Raw genomic sequence first — 26,975 nt, 5'->3', positions numbered from 1 at the left:
TGTTTTTCTTTTTCTCTCTTTCAGATCAGCACTGAAGGACCTTGGAGAGCCAAAGAACGAGTCCTGGCCTTGGCTCACCAGCGTGACCAGCGAATGAGCCTTGTTCATGCGTCTCCCTGCGTGCCACTCCCACACCACTATGAACTGTGAGCAGGACTTTGGAGACGGGGGCTTGGGAGTGACCCTCACACTGCGACTGCTCATGCATGGAAAGGTTGTTTATGAAAACATGTGCATGCATGCCCCAGGGCATTTTTTAAGCAAAAGATTCCAGGATTCACAGCATTGGGTTGTTTTACTGCTTTTCCTGTTTTATTAAAGTAATCATCTTTTTCTCATTGCATACAGGAAGTTGGCAGCATCATAGGAAAGGTGAGAATGGTTCTGTTTAATATTTAAAAAAAGTTTTTTACTACATATTTATTTAATGACAATCACATATTAAAAGGCCACAATTGTGACAAATCAGAAGTGAAAATGAGTTTTGAAAATGTCTTAAAATATTTGTAAGACTTCTCAATTTTCTTTCATGCACTGCCGTGCCTTGTCGTCCTACTGTTAGAATTTTATATAAAAAAAACAATTTCCTTACGAATGAGCAGCAGGAAACCAGTTCATGATTTCAATTTTATGAGGCTGCAAAATCAAACAACTTTGGGAAGGGTTGGAGACCAAATTGCGACTCAAATGAGGGTATATGTATCGATGGGGTCAACTGAGAAGCTGTGACTAAATTGGGTCATTTGCAGGACAATCACATTTGGTTTTCTATTGTTACTTGCCCCCTGTTGCCCAGCTACACATGAAACCTGTCCCGTGTGTCATAAATTCCAATTCAGCGTGATTCCGATTGTAAATGTGCAGATTTTGTGTCTCCCACTAGTCACCAACAATCATGATCCTGTGAGAAGCTGACTTTACTCACAGCTTCAGTTCAGTGTGGATTCATAAATCATGGCAGGGAAATATTCCTCTCCGTCTCAATTTATTTTCACTATTTATCAGAACCCAATCACATCAAACAAACCGCACTTATTTTGAATACCCCCCTCCAATATATAATTGCCCCAAACCAACCCTCTTGAGGTCTCAGCACCACCCCCACCTGCCATAAAGCAGCATGGTCATCCATCAAACAAAACCATTAGTGCATTGACTGCAAACCTCTTGTTGAAATCGAGCTCCAAAGACATATTACCGTCAGCCCCTTGTGGGCACTTTTAGTGTCTGCTAGGAAAGGTAGCCCGTTGCTTCAGCAGCCTCAGCGATCAAACCTAAAAGACCTCGGTGGGAGGGAAAAGACAAATAAATGATTTCACATCATTGGAAAGAAAGATGTGCGGTGCACAGCAGAATCCAGTAAATTTCATACAGCGTAGGACGAAAGGAAAAAAAGATGAAGAGTTAAAGAGAGGTGCCTGCATCAGTTAATAACTTATTGTTCCATCTTTCCTGTTAGTTGGGTAAATCACTAACCTCCTCTCCATCAACACCAGAACCATAATGGACCAAAATATTGGATTTTCCAGCAAAACAACAAAGCATCAGCAGTAAAATGATGATTCACCCTCTTGCAAGAAAGTGTCAGAGTGTTCATGAGAGTGTGAAGAGCTCAGAAGAACTTCAGCCCAAATTAAATGGAGAAAGTCACCAGAAAGCTGCGGGAGGATGTGTGGCAAACGATTATTGTTCACACTCTTTCTGCAGTGTGCAACTTTTACGTCAGACATGAACCTCCTTATATTTCTGAGATATATAAGTTCAGAGGACGCCACCAGGATGCATTTCAGACTGAAACTCTAGATGATTTATTTTTTACTTTTCTGCTGAGTTTCAATGTTTAAAACGGCAAGCTCACTTAGAGGTCGAGGATCTGTGTAAACGTAACCTTCTTCTTGTCTTTTCCAGAAAGGGGAGACTGTGAAACGAATACGAGAAGAGGTACTGTGTCTGAGATTTAATTCAGGCTTTTCATCATGTCTGCAGCATGTGTTCACAACCTGCAGGTCTGAGTGATTTTGCCATGTTGGGTTTGCAGGATGCATGTGTGTTTAGATGACTAACTGTTACAGAAACTGGCTTTTCTACATCTTTATTCAGTGGCAGTCTAGAGTTAATCTCATGGGGTCCTCATGCTGAGCCGGGTTTCTGGCAGGTGTGTGTTTTACTAAAACAAATGTCTTCTCTCTGGCTTTGAAAGCCTTTCACCTTAAAATCAAATCCATTGTCAAAATTACCTTGTGAATAATAAAAGTTGCTTTTTAATTTAGAACCCCTTCCGCTGTTCTCTATTCCACCTCCTCAAGCGGCTCTCACCAAATCTCCTTTCTCTATCTTTTTCCCAATTAAAACAACCTTCTTTTTCCGTTCCCTCAGTTCCCTCTTTATGAATCTCAAGAGTGCAGCCCAACTAATCCCGCTTGGTTAACTCTTGGTATTAAAAAGTAATTAGTCTGACACTGGTGGCGGCACATTTGATTCTTTCACCGCTGAAAAGGTTTTAATGTTTTACTTTATGAGGCGGAGGACAAACAGAGGAATGGTGAGGCTGTGAGACAATGCAAGGCTGCAGAATGGAGCAGTCACCCATCCAGTCATCCATTCACAGGAAGTTTTGACCTTTGGTGCTTCACTATAAATGCTCCCCTCCACCAAAGTTGCAGGAGGGAGAATGGCTCATTGGACTGACAGGAGAAATCATCAGCATCAGGAGCATTTTCCTGTCTCAGACAGCTGGTGATAAATGAAGTTATCATCGGTGTTCATGTTTAAGTGTAGTCTGTGTTTAGCCTCTTTAAAAACTTTATCAGTTTGAATAATAAAGGTGGAACAGTTTGAGTTTTTTTGGGAACAGGGCATAAATTTTCTGATTTGATAAGTTTTTAAGAATGAATTCCTCTTTCAAGGCTGAGACAAGGTGCGTTCATTTACATTCTGCAGTTCAAGCACAAAGAGAATCCACAGTGCTTTACATAATGCATTAAAACGAAGAAGAAAAAGATCAAAGGAGGAGAAAATGCCCAAGACAGAACTGCACAAAACACGAAAATGCAAATTAAAATCAATGAAATAAAAGCTTTTATTCTAAGACATTTAGTCAGTTTATGAGCCAATCCTTCAGTTCTTATAGTTAAATGTTGATGTATAAGAATCAAGTGGAAGGCTTTCACACTACTGATGTGTTTTACTGCAACAAACAAGGTAAAACTTACTTTAAAGCACAAATACAGTAACAGGGAAAGTGTTTGTTTACCTACAGATTTCTTCTGTTTTTGCTTCTTTGTCACAATCAAATATTTGAGCTCAAACACATTTCACTTTCAAACATTACCTGAGTAAATACAAAATGCATTTTTCTGATTATTTATTACTAAATCTATTTATTTATTACTAAATACCTAAATGGTTTATCCCTTCAGGTCCACGTGGCAGGGGTGAGGAGTGAGCACCACCTCACCCCTGCCACGTAGACCTCAAGGGATAAACCATCAACCTTGCTCAATGGTCAACTTTCTTGGCGGGGCCACCCATGAAGACAGTGGGAGGGTTAAAGAGCAGAATTCATGGTTCCATCTATTACAAGCTATCTAGGTTGGGTGATGCAGCACAGCAACCCTAGACCATCATACTACCACCACCATGTTTAAATGTTTAATGGAACACACTTTGTCCAGAAAGTTAAGTTGTTTTGGGCAAATGTGTTATTTTTGGTCAGCAGAGGATTTGGCCGTGGTGCTCTACCATCGATGTTATTCGTGCTCTACCATCAATGTTATTGGTGCTCTACCATCAGTGTTATTGGTGCTCTACCATCGATGTTATTGGTGCTCTACCATCAATGTTATTGGTGCTCTACCATCAATGTTATTGGTGCTCTACCATCAATGTTATTGGTGCTCTACCATCAATGTTATTGGTGCTCTACCATCAGTGTTATTGGTGCTCTACCATCGATTTTATTTTTTAACTTTGAACTCAAACATAACCAAATGAGGTTTTCTTGGGTCTTTGGGGCATGATGTGACACTTTTTGAGGTCATTAAGTTTACTCAGTGTGGTCAGATGGCTTCTGTTGAGGTGCTATCTTAGTTCCAAAGGTCTGGTAGTTCTCAAGTTTGGGTGTGGCAAGTGAAACTAAACTCTATTTTATAAATAATGAGGTCAATCTCAGTTAACTCATGATTTAACAAACTTTTCACATAGGGCCAGGTTGGTTTGCATACAGATCTTTCTTTTAATTAATAAAATCGTAATTCAAGCCCTACGATTTGTATTTACTCAGGTTATGAAGTTTGTTTGTTTGTCAGAAGCATTTAGTATGACAACAAAGTCAAACTGAACCAAATCTGTAAGAAGGCACTAAGTAAACGCAAGTCTAAAACTAATGTTTTAATCTGAATTGATGACGTTTCAGTTCAGGACGAATTTAATGGAAATTATACACAGTTTGAACATTACATTTATAAAAAGCGAATGGTTCGGTCGATGTCAGCTTCTTAGGAGTCTCATTCAAAGGGAGTGAGCACAAAAACTAAAGGCATCTTTACTTTCTCTGTTCTGAAAACGTCTCAGATGACCCCTGAAGCCTGAATGCTTCGTAACTTAAAAGAAAAGCTCTGAGGCCCGAGGAAAAGTTAAATAAGCAGGAAGGTACAGTCAGCAGACTGTAATCGGGGCTCAGTTTCAACACTGGAAATGGAGAAATTTTATTGGACCTGATTCGTCTAAGGAAAGAAAAAGAGATTCCCCTGAAGCAGCTTTCCCCTCTCTGTCAGCGTCTCACCAATCTCTGAGCGAGATTACAAAGTAAAAGTGTTGTTTTTGACCTCTGATGTCTGCTCTTACAGAGCGGCGCACGGGTCAACATCTCAGAGGGCTCGTGTCCAGAGAGGATCATCACCATCACGGGCTCCACAGAGAGCGTCTTCCGAGCTTTCACCATGATCACATTCAAACTGGAGGAGGTAAATCAGTTTCTTTACAGGAAACATAAACATCAGGTCAAAGTTATTTGTGGGGTACGAGCAGCAACTTTTGGAGACAGACCTTCAAAAGTTGTCCAAGCCATAATAGAAGTAAAATAAATAATCAGTTCTGGAAAAAGAAGGCTTTTAGCACATTATTACAAGACATCACCTCTTGAGCTTTATCTCAAAGTTATCACTAATGTGCTTTTAAATCTATTGATTACATTCTGCAGTGATGGGAAAAAAAGCATTGGTATTTCAAAGCACTTAATGTGCTTACAGACCGATTTCTCTGCTGATTTTAGGATGTGTTGCTGATGCAAAAGCATTTTCTTTTTCAGAAAACGCTGTTTTTCTGTGATTACAGATCATATCTGTTGTTTTCCTGCCATTTAAAGGTTGAGACATGTTCAGTATTCACTAAAAAAAGGGCAGCTGTAACTAATTAGTGCCTTCTAATATGAGTTAATTACACACAAATTACTTAAGTTTTAGATGAAAGTTTGCTCATGCTGGCAACAGCGACTGTCCATCATGGTGTTAATTAACATGGTGGACGTTTCTCCCAGTTTGGACGTCACAGCAGATTTCTGATGAGGAAACAGGGACTTGGCTCACAGCGTTCAATAAAAAATACACAAGCTGCAGGAGCACAGCGCAGTTTTCATTAAACATCTTTCACATTCACCTCTTCTCAACCCTGAAACTCCTGCGTTTCCATGGCAACATGCTCACTGACCTGCTGTGTGTCGTTTCCAACGTATAGTTGTGTTATTGAATGTCTGACACCTTTAATTACAAACAAAGGGAATAATCAGATTTTGGTCTGCTGAGTCTTCGTTCCTGCATTTGTTTTTGTCTCCACAGTTTAGGATTACGCAGCAGCAGGGGATCATTTGTTTCTTCCATTTTGCTGCTGATCTGTAGTTCTACGGGTCGCTGCCAGCGTATTTATGCAAAGGTTTATGTGAAAATCTGAAGCACCATACCTGTGCCACTATGAAGCGCTCATAAAAGCTGGATGAAGCCAGTGTGGCTCAGCTTAGTGTTTGATGCTTGACAGGATGCGAGCCGTGCTTGCGTGAAACGCCTTCTTATTTCCGGCTTTTCATGTTGAGAGCTACTTTTTTGCTGTGGCATCGGAATATTTAGAGTTGTGAGATTTTAGCTAATATTTTTAGATCAAATCGGGAGATCCATGCCCAGTGTCTTGAGATCCTACGTTTGAGCTGCGTGTTCCTCTTCTTAATGAGACGAGACGTCAAAACAGCCTGATCTGCCTCACTAAAAATAGACAGAGAAGCAGGAGAGGCTCGTCCAAATATGCTTTTAAATTTAAAGTTCACAGTTATTGGAGGCATTATGCATTTTCTTTCATCAGTATAATCCCCCGAGGCGGCGCGTTGTTCACGCCGTCTCCTCATAAGCCAAACTCTGGTAAATTGACTGCAAACTGGCCTTCATGTGAAATGGTCACAAAGAAGCAGAGTGTTTTGCATTCTGTCTTCTATTTTTGCTGCTGGTGTGAGGAACAGAGACACGTACAGGTATTTACATCTCAGAGCTTCACAGAGATCCTACTCATTAGTTAAAGGCTCCACACGGTGTAATAATAAAAGTGTTCATCAAGTAGTTCTTTATTTGTCCAAGGACTTTATCTAACAGCTTCATGAACCTTTCTTGTGGTTTATCTGAGATTTTTCATGATTTCATGGGTTTTGTGAGTAATTCAAAGAAAATGTTTGAAGTTTTGTTCTGTGGCAATGAACCCTTTTTGAGAGTTCAAGATTTTCTGTAAAAATAAAGGTATTCTGAGTTTCTTTGTCTCCATCACTTGCAGGGACATTTTCTTTATTCTTGTTTTTTTTTCTGCTTATTGTTTTGAGGTTAGCAGAGGTTTCGTCCAAGGCCAGCTGAGAGTATTCACAGAGCTGGAGGTAGATCGTATGTCTTCTGTCATATTTCCAAGAACATGGACATGGAGGGATAAAACCTTGGTAGACGTGTTGAGTCTGATTGAAGCATTGTTGTTTGACTTGGGTCACTTATTTGTGCTCTGAATAGCTCTGGTTAGAAAAATATCTCAAACATTAATGACACTCAAACAATCATCATTAGAGTTACACATTTGAGTCGACGCATTTCAAGTTGGTCTGAACCAGCTCAGTATGTGCAGACAGATACTGAGCTAAGATTTTATGTAGAAGTAACTTAGCTTCACAATAAGTCTGATGTGTGAGATCAAGGGTGCCCCCAAGGGGTGGCCAGGGGTGGCCTTGGCCACTGCAAAAAAATTGCTGCCCCTCCTCCCAGGAAAAGCCATTGTTAATAAATCATATTAATGTTCAGTCAAAATATATATTGATCTTGTTTATTCAAGACATAATTGTAAAAATAAAAAAAATATATAATTAATGGGTAAAGAAATAATCAAAATAAAAAAACATATGTTTCTGCTGCTCACCGTTTTAAAAAAGTTTTTATCTCCATAGTTTTTTTAACACAGCAACACAGGTGAATTAACCTAAAAAATACATTTTTAATATAAATTTGGATTAACATTTTAAATAACTGAAATGCATTTTTCTAAAATGTTTGTGTTTGGGAAATTTAAGTTAAATGTTTTGGATACGTACAGTATTATTATTATTACTATTATTATTATTTTATTTTTATTAAAACGAATGAATGAGCAATGCAATACATTGCCACAGGCGAAATTCTCCCAGAGTTACCACAAGGACCAATCGGGTGTGCCACCCCAAACATTTCTTTGGCCCCATCTGGCCACCCCATCAAAATTTTCTGGAGGCGCCCCTGTGTGAGATCATGCATATCAAACTGAGATTTGACCAAAACAGCTTTACTTCCACCATTTCTCAACATAAATTAATCTTAGTTTGAAAGTTAATTCCTGATTGTGTTTGATGCAGATGTAGCAGATTCTATTATAGAAAGGTTTTAATTAAAAATGAAACATCTGGTTCTAACTGGAACCTTTTAATCTGGATACAATAAATTCCCATGGATGTTGAACTTTAAAAATTAAAGACTAGATTAGAAAAGCAGGAATTAAAGGAAAAACTCTGAATTTCTTTGAGAACCCTGAAAAAAACGATGTTAATGAGAAACTCATTTATTCAGCTCTTTTCAAAAGGCGTCCCTGGGAGTTCATGTTCAGCATGATGAAAGGTTGGAGACATATGGACAAAGTCGTCTAACTCTAACTGTGAACGCTTGAAACACAGTTTTCCTAACAATCTGCCACACATCCAGGGTTTTCACTGAGCATCCAACAGCCTCTTAATGATTAAACAGCCTTTTAAGACTTAGTGGCACGCACTGCACCGAGGAACATGGACCACTTTACTGTCCATCCTTGAGTGGACGTTTCACTCAGAAATTCAGCAACAAGCACAATCAGAAGTTAATTAGGTGCAGGGTTGATCTCTGCTCTTTCAGCTTCTCCACAAATGTGATACTTGACTCCTTTAGCAGCAGCTTTTATCTTTGTTGGAGTATGAAACTCAGCTTGACTTCTCTGCTGAATGCATCTGCCGCGTCAAACCTTGATGCTTCTGCAGTCAAACGTTCAGTCACTGTTTCATCTGCTCATGAAGCAGTCTTGTTATTTTTTGGAAGGTTTTATTGTCTGTTATTATTTTATTTCATTAAATCCCTTTTTCAAAACACAAATCGTCTACACACTAATGAGAATTTCAAAACCCAGTAGGTGTCCTTCACAGCTTCTTTTGCCCTCATCTCCCTCCAGGATCTGACAGCGCTGGTGGCCAACGGCACCATCAGCTCCAAGCCTCCGGTCACTCTGCGGCTCGTCATCCCTGCCAGCCAGTGTGGCTCGCTCATCGGGAAAGGTGGTGCCAAAATTAAGGAGATCAGAGAGGTGAGCAGACAGAAAACAAATCTGCTGTGATTCATTTACTAAAGAGGTGTAAGAGTTCCCGAATTCAGGAAGAAAAGGACTCAAAAGCCAGTGTTGGTACCAGATCTGCTCGGGCAGCCAAATCAGCTCGAGGTCCTGCATCTGCCAAATATATCACAGTAGATGATTGGCGGAACGAAAGACTTACAGAAGTTACGATACCACGTTCGTAAAAGTTACGTTGACAATGAAGATTTTGATTGGTCAGAAGGAATTTACGGCTGTAGTTTCAGTGGCTGTCGTCCTTAGTCCAAAAATCAACACTTTTTGGAGAAAATATGTTTGAATTTCCAAAGGAAATGTAAAATAAAAGCAGATCAACTGATAAAATGTGACCCTCAAAAGCTCTTGATTTTGATGAAATGGGATGAAAGAAAATATAAGAACTTTATTGAAAAGACACCAAGCAACATTTTGAATGAATGAATGAATGAATTTACATAACAACTAAAGAAATTTACAGACAAATTCCACATTAATACAAACATATATGGCTTCACATATAAGAAATGTTATTTTTTTGGCAGATGTTGGTTTTATGCAGTTTCACATTCGTTACAAAACAAAGACAATATGGTGTTTTATTAACAAATTACAATTATAAAGAAAACATTTAGGTATAACAAACAAGAATTTATTAACAAAACTGCTGATGTCTTTTCAAAACGTATGTGTGAAAGCCGAGTGAATTTTCCACAATGTGACGTCATCGGCAGCCGCAGGAGCCCAAGCCGATCTGGTACCGGCAAAAATGGAGGTCTGGACTAAAACTTGAAAACATCTTACTCAAAACAAACAAAACAAGTGACAAACAAGAGCAGGCATGGTGATAATTAGTGAGACAAGGTGTGAGTGAAGGGATGAAACCAAACAACACAAATAAAAACCAAACAAACCAGAGTAACAGAAACAAGAGCTCACTACAAAAATAGAACACTTCAAGTGACTTTTTCGTCTTGTTTGAGTCCCTCGGTTGCTTTGGTTGTAGATTGTTTTTTGTGCTTTTTCCAAAAGGCACATGTTTTGTTTCAGTATATCGAGACAGATGCACTGGTGTTCCGCTGGATTTGCTCTGGCTGTCAGGGAAATACGTCATAAAATAGCTCATTACATTGCAATAAATCCAAAATAAAATTACTGTATGAAACACAACAAAATAAAAAGTATAATTTTACACAAAACAGTAGTGGACAATCAATTTCATCATGATTTTTTTTTAAATACCTGAAACTTGTGAGGTCAGCAAACCCATTTGGGTCATAAGAAGTCATGTCTGTGTAATCACAAAGGCCTTATCTACAGAATCAAGCTAATCTTCTACTAAACCTCTGTCGTTTGCAGAGCACGGGAGCTCAAATACAGGTGGCAGGGGATTTGCTACCCAACTCCACTGAGCGAGGGGTAACGATATCTGGGAATCAGGACTCTGTAATCCAGTGTGTCAAGCTCATCTGCACAGTAATCCTGGAGGTAGGAAGAGCACTGTTCCTCTCTTTATGCCATGCTGCCACACCTTGCTGACATTTGTCAAAGCTTTGCTGCTCTGCATCAGTGAGAAGGAAATAATTACTGTCGACGTGCAGTTTTAATCTCACCATGGAGCTGTTCCTTCCACTGCAGCCAGACTTTGTGCATTTCTCATAAGCTGCATGTTGTCTTTGGTATCATTTAATGATTCCTATGAGAGTGCTGCGTAGACGCTCTCTACATAAACTCAGTGTGAGTCCTTGTGTGTGACCCATATGGTGTTGCAAATAAAAAGAGCCAGCCGTTTGTCCCTTCATGTTGAAAGCCAGACGTTACACGGAGGTAGGGGAGGCCTCACTCTAGTGCCACTCAGAGGTCAAGCTTTCTAAAAGACAGGAAGCTGCTCACAGAGGTGGCCAGCAGCAAAATCTATCCACCTCTAGACAATGGCTCTCTTGAGCATATCAAGCAGGAGATGAGAAGAAAAACAACCCCAAGCGTGCGTTGGTGGAAGTGCACAAGCGCCTTTTTGTTTTAGCGTTGCAGCTGGACCTGACTAATTGCTAGTTTGATCCAGTTTTCCAGAGGCTTTCTTCAAAGGCTTGCAAGTTTCATTAGGATTCTGTACCAGCGGCATCTCGCTTTCAGCTCCGAGATTTAAATTATGCAAAGTTATACAGAGAATTTGCTGTGACTGCTCCACATGTTGAACCGCAAACAGTATCACCAACACTGCAGTGACTTGATAAGATATACGGTCCCATGCTCACTCTATAATCTCTTACTGGTGTTGGAAGAATTTAATCTACAAATGTCTGATTAAAGCAGGGGGCAAGCTGCACTGTGCCAAATAAAGCTCAGATATTATCCTCATCATGCAACATTCACCGCTTTTTGCTCATTTAATGTTAATGTTGAGCAGATGTTGCTAGAAGCAGCTGTAACCAGGTGAAATCTATAAATGATAGATGTTTATGTGACCATGTCTGATGTGTTTTAACTCCCTTAGTCTCCACCAAAAGGTGCCACCATCCCCTACCGGCCGAGCCCCTCACCAGCTGCTCTCCTCATAGCAGGGAACCAGGTGAGAAAATGAGATTTTACCACACACAACGGGAAGTTATTCAATCACACAGTAGCACTCAAGGTGAATGTGTGTGTGTGTGTGTGTGTGTGTGTGTGTGTGTGTGTGTGTGTGTGTGTGTGTGTGTGTGTGTGTGTGTGTGTGTGTTACTGTATGTGGGTCCTGAATGAGGGGAAGTTGAATAAATCTGTTTGATGTCTAAACAGTGGAAGTACCATAATTCTGGGTTGCATTATTTAACATGGCTGAGCTGAGGGCTCCGAGTAAAAAAGTAAAAAGTGAAGAATCGGTGTGGTACCTTCGATATGAGGATGAAACTCAGACATGTTTTAAAAATTTAAAGTTCAGAAAAACACTCCCACACAAACAGAAGGAAACAGCTGGAGCTGTCAGAGATGAGCTGCTTTTGTTGTGTATCGAGAACGGGGACAAAAATCTACACGACTCGTCTCCGCTGGCTGAGTGGGCATTGATAAAAGTACGAAATCCCGCTCTGCTCTGACATGCTGCACCTTCCTCATCACAGAGACGACCTTTGATCATTTGAAGAGATGGATTTAAAAGTTAGAAGTGTGGGTTTAGAAATCGAGGAAAGACTAGCTGTATCCTCAAAGTGGTCACTTGTTCATGAGCACAGACGATCAGAGTTCCAGACATTTCTATGCGTTCTAATCTCGGCTGGTTCGGGCAGCCATCTTGAATTTGATAAACTCCAGTTGCTAACCAGTTGTGGATGTGAGCAAAGAAAATATTTCTTTAGAATGAAAAAGACAAAAATGGTACAGCAGTGATTTGGATGTCTTGTTTTAATCTGATTACTGGTTTGAAAATGTTACTGTGTTAGATTTCTCGTTACTGTCATATTGGTGTAACTGGCATTATTGTACTGAGGTGGGCTGAAAACGGTTAACTCCATCAACAGAATATTTTTCTGCCTTCTCTTCTCTTCTCAACTTTGGTGTAATAATAAAATTAAACGAGCTGAGTTTTGGCCTCTGGGGTCCAGTCTGCATGAAGACCACTATCACCTCTGAGTAGAGGGGAATGTTTGCATCAGGTTAAATATTCGTCCTCACGTTCTTCTCTGCCTTCTGTGTTGTGATAAAGCTCACTCGAGAGCCGTCAGTGGGGGGTGGAGGGGATTTTCTGAACTCATAAGGGTGGGTTTGAGCCATAGATGCTGCTGAGGGGGCAGATATCCACCCTCTCATGGAGCGAGTCACGAGATTAGCAAGTGAGGCTGGAGACCTGGCGTCTCCTCCGGCTGCAGCAGCAGCCACATATTCTACATAGCTGTCAGCAGTTCTGACACTGTTTGGGCTGCTTCAGACTGGAGTCAATTTATGGAACGGCTTTGTGTTGTTGATATTCCTCATAAAGGAAATGAAATTAAACCCAGGGCACAGTGCTGATCACAGTTGGAAGACTGTAATGAAGGCTGCGCGGTGATAAGGATGTATAAGTCTCTGGGAAATGAAGTGGGGTGGGGAAGGGTCAGTGGATGAGTCAGAGCCTTTAAGCCTGTTAGCTGTGCTAAAAGTGTCAGAACTGCAGACTCGAGAGGCTATCGCTGGCCAAATTTGGTCTGCAGAAACAGCCTGACATGAACCAAAAAACGGGAAGTTTCTGTTTATTATTTTCACGTCAAAACTGAAAGTTTCTGGCTGGTGGGCACAAATTTACTCCCACTTATCTGCCTTCTCAGTAGAAGAATAACAGCTGAGCTCATAAGCGTGGCAACAGTTTGGTGACACATTTTTATTGTGTGTTTCTTTTCAGATTTTTGAGGCGTCAGAATTTGCACCCCACCCTCTGTACTCAATCACCCAGGGTGGCCTGGATCTCCAGCAGGTAAATGAGCAGCTCTAACTCTGCTGATTATTCTGATGTCTGTATGAGACTGTTGTCTAACCTCCTCTGAGAGAATGAGAGGTGAGTGTGAGCAGGGGTTGTGTGGTATGTGCACAGTAACACAGTCCAACATGCGGTATGAGGCATTAAAACCAACAGCTGAGCGTAAGCTGCAGCTATTGTTCTAGCCTTTCATAAGAGCTATAAGCAGTCATGAAACCTGATGCCATCACACACACACACACACACACACACACACACACACACACACACACACACACACACCACCATGACAATCTGTCATTCCTTTTTTTGTCCTGCCACGCGCTGCACCACAAACAATTCAACTTTAGGGAAATGTCTCCTGTTACAGAAGAAACAACTTCTGTCTTTAAATCAGGATGGAACAATAACTATTAACTGTAGATCACACACACACACACACACACACACACACACACACACACACACACACACGCACGCACGCACGCACGCACGCACGCACACACACACACACACACACACACACACACACACACACACACACACATTAGATTCAGTGGGGTTCACGCTATGATATACACAATGACTGTATAAATAATGGACAAACCCTCCATGCTGTCACTCATAAGTGTCTGAAATAGCTGAATTGAAGCCCAGTGGGCGGTTCCCACCACCGCCATCTTGGTCGCATCATACATCTCGCCACTCCCAGAAAACACAAAAATTGAGCTGAGAGCAGGGCTGCGAGTGTGTGGGCACATGATTGACACTAGGGATGTGTATTGGTGAAATTCTGGCGATACAATAAGTATCACGATACAGGGGAGACAATACAATGTATCACGATATATTGCAATACATTCAGTCAGTTATTAGTGATTTTTATTTACTGAATGTATTGTATGAATATTCCATAAACAGTCCAAACGGATATGTAAAATGTATAACATGAGGTATCTGAACCATAATAGATAGATTTACATGTCAATAGTGGAAACAAAACCTATTACACACTGCTGCCAACTAGCGGTCGGCATTTGAATTGCTCCAAAAGAAAAGAAAAAACACAAATGTTTGCATGTAAATTCTTCCAAAAATTAGATACACAGCTTTTGAATATCGATGCAATATCACTGGAAGAAACATCACGATATATTGCCTTATCGATATTTTCTTACATCCCTAATTAACACCCAACAAACTGATTCGATGTAGCTACGAGATAACTGAGATAACTGAGCTAACCAAAGATGACAGAGGTTGGCAGTCACTTTTAGCCAGAACATAACGATTGAGTGACTCTGCTACCTTCTGCTTTCTAGGCTATACCACTTTAAAAGGAATACTTTTCAACTTGGGCTGCATGGTGGCGCAGTGGTTAGCACTGTTGCCTCACAGCACGAAGGTCGCAGGTTCAAAACTCGCCTTTCTGCGTGGAGTTGCGTGTTCTCCCCATGCATGCGTGGGTTTCCTCCGGGTACTCCGGTTTCCCCCACAGATCACAACATGCCCTACAGGTTATTAAAAAAAATTTGTACGTCGCTTTGGATAAAAGCGTCTGCGAAATGAATAAACATAAACATAAACATAAACTTCAACACTGATGAATCAGATTAAGGTGACAAAAAGATGAACGCACGGCGAGGAAATACGTTTTGCTTTCAGTTCTACTAAATGGACACTAGGAGGAGCTAAAAGCAATCCAAAACTGCCAAGTTCCCTTTGTAACATGAGGTTAAGTCTGAGGCCTTCTCTGAAGAAAGCAGGACGCAAGCCACTAGTGCTGACAGCTTATCTCCTTTCTGTCAATGAAATGGACACGCCCTATTCATAATTTCAAGCTTTAATTACATACAATAAAAACAAAAACAAAAAAATACAAATATAAAAAATCACACCGCTTAGAGTTGTCAGTGCACGCCTCATAATCGAAAGGTTGCAAGTTCGAGCCCTGCTCAGACTTTCACTGCCGTTGTGTCCTTGGGCAAAGTGTTCCAAGGGACTTGTGGTGCCTGTGTACAGCAGACTTGCCTCTGTCAGTGTGCCCCAGGGCAGCTGTCGCTATAGTGTAGCTCATCACCACCAAGGTGTGAATGTGTGTGTGAATGGGTGAATGACTGATTGTGTTGTGAAGCGACTTGGGGGGTTTCAGGACTCTAGAAGGTGCTATATCAAATACAGGCCATTTTGTCATTAACTTGATCTAGAAATGTTTTTGCACCAGGCTGTAAACATGTTTATCTCATCTGTAGAGTTGGCATTTTAAACCAGGGATTCAATGCGGATTTGCTCCTTTCTGAAGCCAGCCCCTAGTGGATGAACAGGGAAATGCAATTTTGCCACTTCTCAGTTGGGTTCATTTTTACGTGGTGGAGTTTGCCCCGTGATATAGATTAGAATTTTTAGTGTCTAACTTCCTCCTGTGTATTGATGCAGTGTGAGAGTGGGCTCTCTTTTCCAGTTTATGAGCTTTACAGGACAGACTGGTACCAGCAGGCAGACTGCTGGCATCAGGCAGAATCGAGTTAAGCTAAGTGCTGTCTGGTAGGGCCATCAGTGTAATGAGATGGGCAATGAAGATGAATCACTGTCATAGCCAGATAGATAGATAGATAGATAGATAGATAGATAGATAGATAGATGATAGATAGATAGATAGATAGATAGATAGATAGATAGATAGATAGATAGATAGATAGATAGATAGATAGATAGATAGATAGATAGATAGATAGATAGATAGATAGATAGATAGATAGATAGATAGATAGATCAGAAAACAACTGATCATGTGTGTTATCACAGGATGATCAGATAGTTCTTTAATCTGGAGACAATATTAAATTAATTTCCAAAGTGTGTCATTTCTTGACTTTAAACCTTTTTGTTGACAGTTTGTGTCACTCTATTCCCTTGCACTTAAATTCTTATTTTAACTTCTGTTTTTTTTTCTAGCCACTGTTCTGGTCATTGTTCTCTAAGTCTTGTTTCCTGTCAGAGTCCCATAGCTTTCAGAATGTCACAACCACACAGTCAGATCGAACCCGTGTCATGTTTTAATATGGAGGGTTTTTTGTTTCAAGAATAAAAGCCTTTAAATAGACCTCTCCAGTACATCACACAGGAGTTGTTTTCTGCAGTAGAACACAGACTGTAACATTACTCTCTGCATTTTTACTAACATTTGTCTTTTTATGACGTTCTTTAACCTTGCTCTCCTCCCTGCTCTTGACAAATGGGGGTTTTCTCGATCCAGTGAACTGACTGAGCTCCACACAGAAATTACAGCCGATTTCTCCAGGTCCAACTTTACACCAGACTTCATTCCTAACAGTTTTATGACTGGAACCTACTGGTGCTGAATCAGAAGGGCGTTTGATGGTCCTTCAGCTCTCAGAAATGTTATTCATGTTCACAATATGAGCATTTCAGTTTTCTTTTATTTAGAAAACGAGTCAGCCTCTGTGCAGCATAAGCACTTATTTATTATTAGAAATTATTTGTTTATTGAGTCAGTATGAGCTAAAATGACCCTCCTATCGCCCCCTGTGGCCAGATTATTCCACTTGCAACTTCAGACTGGCGGCCGCTCTGATGTGACTTAGAAAAAATGGGGCTGACATACCTGGCGCTGCAGTCTGCTTCCAGCACGTTTCGTACATGTTTTAGGTCATGAACACAGCTGATTTGTTTAATTTAGTGATTAATCATTCCTGTAGACACTAATGAAGGCTGGGGAGACGTTTCAGCTGTTAAAGTGTTGAAACGAGGAACGTACAGCAAGGAGATAGGTTTTGCTTTTAGTTCCACAAACTGACACTAGGGGTGCTAAAAGCAAGCCAAAACTGCCTAGTTACCCTATAAATACAAGGTGACCGTTCTGAATGTGTATATAGTATTTGATGAGGCTACTTTGTTTCACAACTAATGCTCAAATATTTGCCTTTGTTTTCAAAGAATGCATGTCTTGAAATAATAACTTCAAACTTGCAATCCTCTTAAATTAATGCAAAAAGACAATAAGTTGAGACAAAATAGTTTTCTATGAGTTCTTTTACATTTTTAAGGTAGCTAAAAACTATTCAGAAGAATGTTTGTGTTGCTTCAAGCTCTGAAAATTCTCCTGATCATTAATATCATTTTATTTTCCTAGATAATTTCTAATTTTGTGTGAACAGCTGATAATTAATTTTAAATAATCACAAACAGGGCAGCTGGATAAAAGTATTTGTTGCCTCAGTCTAAGGTCTGGGAGAGTAAACAAGTTCAATTTGTAGCTTTTGTTTATATAAAAGCTCTGTCACGATGTGAGCTAGGAGGAGGTTTGGACCCAAAATGCAGAGAACCCAGACAACACGAGGCAGGAGCGAGTTAAAGTAAAATCCCTTCATTTTGATGGGAACAAAATAATCCAAAGGGGCAGGAAGCCAAAAACCAATGTCCTGAGATCCTGGAGACCAAAACTCAAAATCCAAAAGGGTAGGAAGCCAGAAACAAAATTCCAAAATCCTAATAAGTAAATTCTTTGAGACCTAGAGACTTAGAGCTCCTTTAAAGAGCAGACCTGGAGATATCAAAGCCTAGAGTCAAGAGAGGGAACGAGACAACACAGAGACACAGACAGGGTTTTATACACTGGGGAGGATGAGAGGGAGATGAGCTGCAGGTGTGTGGGGAGAGAGAGACCAGGTGAACTCACTTAACTAACCAGGGAGGAAACTAACATGACCTAAGAGTAAAACCTAAAGACAAGGAGTGCAGCAAACATAACTAATATTCAAAGGGGGTGGGGTGGGGTGGGGGGAACCACAAACACCGGTGGGAAAAACACACTAAAGAGACTAAAAATATGAACAGCTGAAACTAATGGACAATGACCTAAGAGTAAAACCTAAAGACCAGAAGAGCAGCAAACATAACTAAGGCCTAGTCCACACGTAGCCGGGGTTTTTTAAAAATGAATATCCGCCCCTCCAAAAACTTGCATCCACACCACCGCGTTTTAAAAACAAACTCTGTCCACACGTACCCGGATAAATACATTGTTAAGGACATGCCAGACCTGTAGGTGGCAGTACTTCCCCCGTTCTTAACCTCGTCCTTCGTCTGTGGTCTTCCGCAAGGAGCAGTAATTCCTCTTGCAAAAACAAACAAGCAGAAAGCGCTTGGACAATTGATGGATCGGGTAGTGACAGAGTGCAGCTCTGAAGGCTTCCATGATGCCGGCTAGCGTAAACACAGGTCGCACACGTGATGTCAGCATTTTTTTGTCGCGGAAAGTGACGTTGCGGACCTTAAAACTCCGGTTTTGTCCGTCCACACGCAGACACCCAAAACGGAGAAAACGCAGATCTTCACTTTGGCCGGAGTTTTTAAAAAGATCCGTTTTCGTGTGAAAAAACTCCGTTTTTGTGTGGATGACAGGCCAAAACGTAGGAAAATATCTACGTTTTGGCAGATCCCCGGCTACGTGTGGACAGGGCCTAATATTCTAAGGGGGGAGCTGAAACTAAAGGAAAACACTACAGAAAGAAAAACTACAGGGGGGTGACTAAAGGGGACCACGGGAGCATAGGACCTGGGGAGGGCAACCTAGAGGGCTGAAGATCTGGGGACAATCAGAGCTCCACAAGCCAACAGCCCGCGCAGCAGACAGAGGCCGCGATCAGACAGAGATGCGCCGAGCTGCGGGGAGGCGAGAACGGTGGAAAACAGAGGTCTCCCTAGAGCTCCACAAGCCGATAGTCGGAACCCAGCTCCACCAACATGTTATATTTCAACCCATTTTCTAAAGTGCAGCATTATGTTAAATGCACTGGGTTTTACCCAATTAAATTTAAATTTCATGTTTAAACAGTACATGTTAAAATCTAAGCTCAGCTAGCGCAAGAGCGGCAGTGACCTAAAATACATAAATATAATTTTACTTACCGAAAAAAATGAAGTGGAGACTCCTTGGACGCTCTGTTAGTGCAATTAATGCCACAGCAAGTCATTTTGTCCAACAATTGCACAAATAATATCCAAAAAAGAATGCACAAACGCTACAACTAATGGTTTAAGTTGAGAGACTGAAAATGACTGAACAGTTTTCAGGCCAGACCGAGGCTCAGATTGAGGCCTTTCCCCGGAGCTAGCTCTGCGGTCACGTGGGTCTGAGGCGGCGGTCACGTGGGTCTGATGCTCATTAATTTTACAGAATTTTAGGCTTTTAATACACTTAAACAGAAGAGTGAGAAAAAAAATCACCCCCTCAGAGTTGTCTTGAGTGTAAACTAGATAATTTAAACCAAAAACATGTTTTGGTACCAGGCTGTAAACATGTTTATTTCTGCTGTGAAATTGGTATTTTTAACATGGGAGTCAATGAGGATTTGCTCGCTTCTGACACCAGCCCCCAGAGGATGAGGGTGGAAGTGCAATTTTTAGTACTTCTGGGATTGCTTCAATTTTTCACCTGCATTGTGGGAGCTTGAGAGGGATGGAGAACACAGGGAGACACATGAGGGGAGACGCAGACCATGACAAGCTCAGCTTAGATAACAAAGGCTGTCCGGCCATTGTAACCAGTCTACTTTAGTGTCTTTATTGTGTCATTTGTTTTGAATATGGGGCTGTGAAAATTCAGTGAGTGACATATTAGACAAGAATTTATTTACAGCATATTTTACATTTTTGTTAATGCAGCCATAATAAATGAATTTGTGTGCATGTCTGTAAAATGGCCTGTGTATAGCACTTTCAAGGCCTCTACGACCCCCCAAGGCACTTCGCAGCACAATCAGCCATCCACCCATCCACACACACATGCACATGCTGTGATGATGAGCTACAATGAAGCCACAGCTGCCCTGGGCGCTCTGACAGATTTAAACTCTTTTGTTCCCTTTTAAAACAAGCTTGTCTTGTCTTATTTTTCACCACAGACAGCTCTGTCAGCTGAAAGTTAGTTTAATACACTCCAGTTGTCCATGCCGAGGAGCAGAAATAGCTCAGAGGAACAGACAAAGAGGCTCATGATGAAAGTTTTATAAGCCATTTTTAATGCTGCGAGCCCCACAAGCAAAACATTATTGGCCTCTTTTGGGGTGAAAGATTTGAAAAATATCAGGATTTGATGTCGGTTCTTCAGGTTAAACCAAACCTGAACGTTTGTGTCTGCTGCAGTTACTGGAAGCAACCAAGTTTTTTTTTACCTTCTGTTGATTTTCCAGACAAAAAAAATTAGCTTCAGTCATTTTAATTAGATGTTTTTTAGGAAATCTAGCATGTACTGACAGAGAAGCACTTTCATTGGAAGCTGTGTGTGTACGTGTGTGTGTGTGTGTCTGTGTGTGTTTATTGCTCTCATTTACCTAATGCATGATGATCTCTTTCAGGCTTACACCTTGCAAAATCAATATGGCATTCCACACTCAGAGGTATACGGCTTTTTGTGGAAGTATCATAATTCAGTTTGACCGGAGAAGTTTATGGTTTAGTGTTTCGCTGAATCGAGTTTTCCCTCTTTTGTTTTACAGCTGGCCAAGCTGCACCAGCTGTCAGTGCAGCAAGGCCTGAGTCCCATCGCCCAGCCTGCCTCGACAATCATGCCCGGTATGTGCTCCAGTAACACGAGTCAGTGTTTTCCTCCATTATTGCTCCATCCTTTCTTTTTTTGCCCTCTGTCTGTAACAATTCAGATCTTTTTAACCTCCCTACAGGTGTTAGAGGTTATTATCTGTGCTGATTACAAGTCTTTATCAGTTAGTGGGGAGGGGACGAGGTTTCATGGCCCGTCTGAGAGTGAAACTATTATGTGCAATGATGTGTTTTGCAGAGTCAGAGAACTGGCAGAAAAGAATGAGACCTGTGTTAAACACCAGCCCATTAAAATGGAAATGAACAGTTTTACTATATTTGGCAGTTTTCAGCTGAAATGATGTTTCCAGCCGGGTTGTGCAATTTGTCTGACTAAAAAGACTCAAATTAATATTTAAAATGTCTGATGTGTCAATTGTTATTTACTTGATGCTTGTTATTTTCTCATCAGGGATGGACTCAACTTCTCAGACGTCTCAGGAGCTGCTTATTCCCAATGATGTAAGGCAGATCTGCATAGCCTTCCCCATTTCTTTGTCTCGTTTTTTCACTGCAGCAGGTGAACAAAGACGTTGCAGTGCACCTTTAAAAGAGATGAAAGCCTATGCCGGCAACTGACTAATCATCCTCATTGTCCTAACCTCAGAGTAAACCAAGGTTAAAGGGATCTTGAGCTGATATGGATCCTTTCACATATTGTGTGGGCTGCAGTTGCAGTGCCTTAGAGTGACTCCCATGAGTGATGAGTAAATCCTCTCATGTTTCCTGACCTACTTAGACGCTGTCTGCTGTCAAAACAGCCAATAAGAAAACAGAGAAGGATCCGTCACTAAAGCCTGATTCATGCTTAAGCAAAGGCACATTTGCGCCCCGCTGCTGCAGCATCGTATCTCCTCTGTATTTATACTGGCTCGACGCTGTTGTAAAGAAATTCTCCGCCAAAACAACAGAGGGCACGCTCCTATGCAGGTGTGCACTACTCTCGTAGTGACATGTCTGCCCTACTACTACTTACTATCTGCAACGCACATACACTTGTGAAAAGATGGACGACACAGACACAGAGCGAATTCTTTTATTGAGCAGGAGCTGCTTGAGCTAGAGGAACAACAACTGTTATTAGAAAGAGCACAGCGAGAACGACGAAGGAAGAGGCATCGGTGGAGTGTCCATCCATTGTCAACACTCGCGCTGTTTAAATTTTTTAAGGGAAGCTACGTCGTGCCAGAAATGACGTTGAGTTGTTTGGCTGACCAAGAACAGATGTCCAGCATACAATGTGGCCGTCGGATATTTAGAGAATAGAGCTCGACTTCAACCGACGATCCAACAGTGTTTGATCGCCCATACGACGTTGCTTCATGGCAATCCAACAGATCCGACATGCTGGAGCAGTGTCAGCCTTTAGCCTCCGCCAGGGTTTGATGAGCAGACTCTGTGGTCTGAGAGCAGAAATCACAATGAGACAACCAGAGAAGCGTTCAGTTTGACTGCTTTGGTCAGAGAATTGTGAAGCACAAACCCAGAGGAGTCAACTTTTTAATAGAATGTTCACAAGATTAAGACATCAAAAAATATCAAGTGATAGGTCTTTTTTTTTTTTACTTAATCCCAGCTCCAATCTGTGGTGGTACACCCCTTTCTCAAAAATATGTTCATCTTCTTATCCTAATTAATTATCTGTTGGCAAGATAAAAATATCTACATTTGGTGATGATGCTAATAAATTGGTTTTATTAGCATTTTAGGGCCACCAGAAAGAAAAACTATTCATCTGGAGGAGCGTATGCAGCCAAGTGCAGAAAGGCGATAATGTTTTTGCCTGAGTTTGGGCATCTATAATAATCCACTGAACAGAAACTTCCAGAAAGAAATGAATGGATGCTCGTCTACAACTGATTCACTTTTGGAGTCACGCTGCTGGACGTTAGCCAACACAGAGCAGCTATAACAGTCAGTTTAACAGATACTGAGCTACAGTAAGGTGTGATAGAAGCTGAGAGTCATTCACACATTCTCTGGGTGTTAACTGATTGTGGAAGAGATCGTACACGATCTTTAAACCTTGACCAAAACTATTTTTATGCACTCTATTATTTTCTGTCTAGATTTTTAAAAATCATGTCAAAAGTTTGATTTCATTTTGTAACTATTTGTATCCATTTTCTTTTCCTTACTGTCAGTTTTTACTGAGGACAGCAAAGGGATTTATTTAGCTACAGAACAATTTTTAAAAAGAAGAAACATATTTTCTTAGCTGGATCTATTTTTTAAGTTTTAACCTCAAAGTGTATGTATGTTTACATATGTGTGTGTGTGTGTGTGTGTGTGTGTGTGTGTGTGTGTGTGTGTGTGTGTGTGTGTGCGCGCGTGCGTGCGTGCGCGCGTGCGTGCGTGCGTGTGTGTGTGTGTGTGTGTGTGTGTGTGTGTGTGTGTGTGTGTGTGTGTATTTCCCGATGCCTCAGTCATTTCTAAATAGCCTGAAGGTCCCCCCACCCCCATAGCACAACCCACACATGGCATGCAGCACAATGTATCATAGGAATGAAGGTGTCCAGAGCCGTACGTGACAGGGACAGCTGTGAGCTCCAGCCATTGTTCCAGAAGAGGGGACAGAGCCTCCTCTGCTCTCAGTCCACCCTCACCCCTTAAACTCCCCCTTAAACCCAACAACACAACCCCACTCTGTCCTCACACACCATGCTCTAAAGAAGGCTTGCATGCACAGATGCTTTCAGAAACTGCTTACTTCTAGTCAGCTGGGTGCTGCATCTCTGTAGAAGATGGAAGTTGCGTCAGAAAGAAAAATGGCTGCACTTGCTACTGTCTCACCCCACTTCCTGTGTCTTCTTAAAGCATTGCCTCAGCAGGAACTCATCAGTATAATATAGATATATGTATAGATATAGATAAATGTGTATAAGTAGGCCACATGGAGCTGAGGACCAGGTCATTCTGAGTATTCAGAAAACAACAGTGAAATCTCTCGTATTTTTACTTGTAGTTTGTTTATTCAGCAGTTTTGGGATTTTATGAGGGTTTTTTTTACAGAAATTACAACTTTAATCTGGCGCCATGTAAAGTGGATGAGCTGCTGACAACTGATACCTATTGATAGCTGCTGGAGTTTTTTTCTCTCAGCTGGGAGGAGGCTCTGTCTCTGTCTGGTTTGTAGTGGCCATTGTCTCTGGAGTTGTGTGTGCGTGTGTGTGTGTGTGTGTGTGTGTGTGTGCGCGTGTGTGTGTGTGTGTGTGTGTGTGTGTGTGTGTGTGTGTGTGTGTGTGTGTGTGTGTGTGGCTCTTTAAAAAACTCCTCAGTCAATAATAACTGGGCCGACCAACCAGCTCACTGTGACGAATCAGACGCTGAAACAGGACTGCTCCCTTGTCAAAATCAGAATATACATTTCAGAGAAGACGACCCCGGTTGTACGTCAGCGTACGACTGCCACTGTTAAACTCTCTGCTCACTCACATACTACGAGCACTTCATCACTGCCTGGCGTGCCCGCTATATATTTGACAGCACAACCCTGTCGCTCCAGCCCTGACACTGGGCACTTGAGTTGATATGTGGCTCTGAGGTCTGATTCTGCTAAATATCCATCGTCACTAGCAGGCAAGGGTCCAAGCTGGGTAACCAAAGCAGATCAAAGCTATAGTAATAATATAGTTTGGGTTGCAATAAAAACCTTGCCATTGTCTTATCTGCTCTCAGCAGAGAGCGTACTCAGGCCGATGGGAACGTACATTATGTATTTGAGTTATTTTCCCATTATGTTTTCCATTAGCGCAGAGATGCATCTAGCTGGTGTGTGTTTGGGAAGTGATTTGTTTGGAAGGCCGTCACCACTCCAAGGAATCAATAACCTTTTAGCTACTCAGATTAATGAGAGCCAAATGTGCCTTCTCTCCCCCCTTTTACTGGTACCAACACAGTAGCAATTAAAGGAAACTTGGGGGGTAAAAAAATGCACTTGACACAGATGATGGATGACCAAACTACAGAAGACAAGCTATGTAATTGCAATATTTGAAGTGGTGTGCATTAGGTCAGCTAAACAGCAGCGCAGGATTTGCCTTCTTCACCTTTATTTTTGTAAGTCTTTTCCATCAGCACTAAAAAGCTCTCTCTGTGAGAAACGGCCTTTTTTTATTGTTCATCAAACTCAGTGACCTTTCACCTCTGTTCCTCCATAGCTGATTGGCTCAATCATCGGCCGTCAGGGAACGAAGATCAACGAGATCCGGCAGGTGTCGGGAGCGCAGATCAAAATTGGTAGCCAGCTGGACGGGACGAGTGACCGCCATGTCACTATCACAGGAACACCAGTCAGCATCAACTTGGCCCAGTACCTCATTACCTCCTGGTAGGACTCGGTGACAGCAACAGCCATCTAATGAATCACTCTGTGAGCCCGTCTTGGAGAATCTGTTTAAAAGGGTCAAAGGTCAACCTTACAGTGATAATGAGGTCTGGTTGCCTGCAGCTCGTAATCATCCTTGGAGAAGAGCAGCATTATGTTGTAGAGCAGAACATTTTGGCATCTGTTCATAAAACATCCTATTGAGAAAAAATTATTTACGCAAAGAAAAAGTAAAATAACAGCTGTGCAGTTTTAGGTGGTTTTAGTTGAATATTTAGATGACGAGCATTCGTGGCTGTTTACAGCAGCTAGGGTCCATCACTCTTTGTGTCTGTGATGTAAGCTCCAGACTAGCTGCTAGAGAAATAGGTTTTAAATCCAAAAATATTCACTAAACATGAACAAATGAATAGGCAGATCAATCAAGATCATTATTTGTTGTCTGTAAACATTTAAATTTACTTCAGCATTAATTTGCATAACCAATAGCTCTATATTTGAAATAATTTACTTCTCTTTTTCTTTTGTTTTTGCATTTGCTCTTTAATATTTCAAGCCCAGAATACAGAAATCTTAGCCTGGCCTGCCAGACTCATCCTCATAATCATTTATTTATTTGCTGAAGATTTCTGGCTTCCAGCTACTCCAGCAGCATCTCCTTGAAGGTTTTATCAGACTCCTCACAGCGTTTTCCTCACTTGTACTCCCAAAACCTGTAAACAGAATTTGATACCAGTGAAATCCCTCCTTAATCATTTTAAAACTGTCTCCATGTCTCTGCATTCTTTCCTTCCATCACTGCCCTCACAGTTTAGAAACAGCCAAATCCACGGCCCAGGCAGCCACCATGGCGTCTCCAGTCGACCTCAACATGGCCTTCACCCAGCCCACCTCCCCAGCTGCCTCTCCTGCACCCACCCTGGCCACCATGGGCACGTTGACCCCTACTCACATGCTCGGCGCTCCCTACGGAGCCATGCCGCTCTCCGGGCTGCTGGGGATGAAGTCCGTCCCCTTCCTGACTCTGTCCAGCCCGGCTCCATCGGTGGCCGTCACCGCTGCGCCCTCCCACACCACCCTGGCCGCTTACACCGCCAAGATATCTTCAGCAAACTGCATCAAAAAGCCAGAAAGACAGAAGTTTGCTCCCTACTGATGAGTCCTCCGTGCATCCAGGAGGACAGCTGCAGTGTTCTTTAAAGAGAGAAAAAAAAACGCCTGATGTAGCCATATTCGCCAGAAGAGATGCTCCTGACTTTAGTTCTTCGATGCACCAACAGAGACCAACGGGTGGCACCATTAAAGGTTATTTACACTTATAGATAATTTGTCAGTTTCCCATGAATTGATAGACTGCCTTCATCTTCACTTCATCACTGTTATCAACCGTTTAAAAGAGGAAAAGGTGTGAATCTCACCTGAGAGGTATACGTTTAGGAGTTTTCACATCTAAAGTTCAGCTAAGTATTTATCCTTCAATAAATTTGTAAATTGTAATCAGATTACTCTACTGTATGATGCTTTTATACAATGTCTGTTTGCCTCTTGAAGTTTTTAAGAAAATTTGTAAATGTCCCAGGGGTGATTTTTCTTCTTCTTTTGTTTTTTTTAAAATCTCTGCTATGGTACTGTACTTTACTTCAGTGTTACATCTTGTTTTGTTGGATTTTATTTTGAATGTGAAACCTGGTTAATCTTTATTTATTAGTATTG

At 41.4% G+C, this 26,975-nt stretch overlaps 1 protein-coding gene across 1 annotated transcript in view; it reads left to right on the top strand.

Annotated features, from left to right (window-relative positions):
• LOC107391061 (poly(rC)-binding protein 4) overlaps positions 1-26,641 on the top strand; it is a 45,741-nt gene extending 19,100 nt beyond the window's left edge. The window contains exons 2-14 of the mRNA XM_015968109.3: positions 25-214; positions 349-372; positions 1,909-1,941; positions 4,848-4,964; positions 8,740-8,871; positions 10,252-10,380; positions 11,387-11,461; positions 13,241-13,312; positions 20,695-20,736; positions 20,836-20,911; positions 21,348-21,397; positions 25,096-25,265; positions 26,073-26,641. Coding sequence (XP_015823595.1) covers positions 107-214; positions 349-372; positions 1,909-1,941; positions 4,848-4,964; positions 8,740-8,871; positions 10,252-10,380; positions 11,387-11,461; positions 13,241-13,312; positions 20,695-20,736; positions 20,836-20,911; positions 21,348-21,397; positions 25,096-25,265; positions 26,073-26,418 — 1,374 coding nt within the window. The 5' untranslated portion in view covers positions 25-106 and the 3' untranslated portion in view covers positions 26,419-26,641. The remainder of the gene's footprint in view (positions 1-24; positions 215-348; positions 373-1,908; positions 1,942-4,847; positions 4,965-8,739; positions 8,872-10,251; positions 10,381-11,386; positions 11,462-13,240; positions 13,313-20,694; positions 20,737-20,835; positions 20,912-21,347; positions 21,398-25,095; positions 25,266-26,072) is intronic.
• Positions 26,642-26,975: the final 334 nt, after the last annotated feature.

Source organism: Nothobranchius furzeri, chromosome 15, assembly GCF_043380555.1.
Source record: "Nothobranchius furzeri strain GRZ-AD chromosome 15, NfurGRZ-RIMD1, whole genome shotgun sequence".
Taxonomy (NCBI): domain Eukaryota; kingdom Metazoa; phylum Chordata; class Actinopteri; order Cyprinodontiformes; family Nothobranchiidae; genus Nothobranchius; species Nothobranchius furzeri.
The sequence above is the reverse complement of the archived record's forward strand: the minus strand, read 5'-3'. Positions and strand labels throughout refer to the sequence as shown.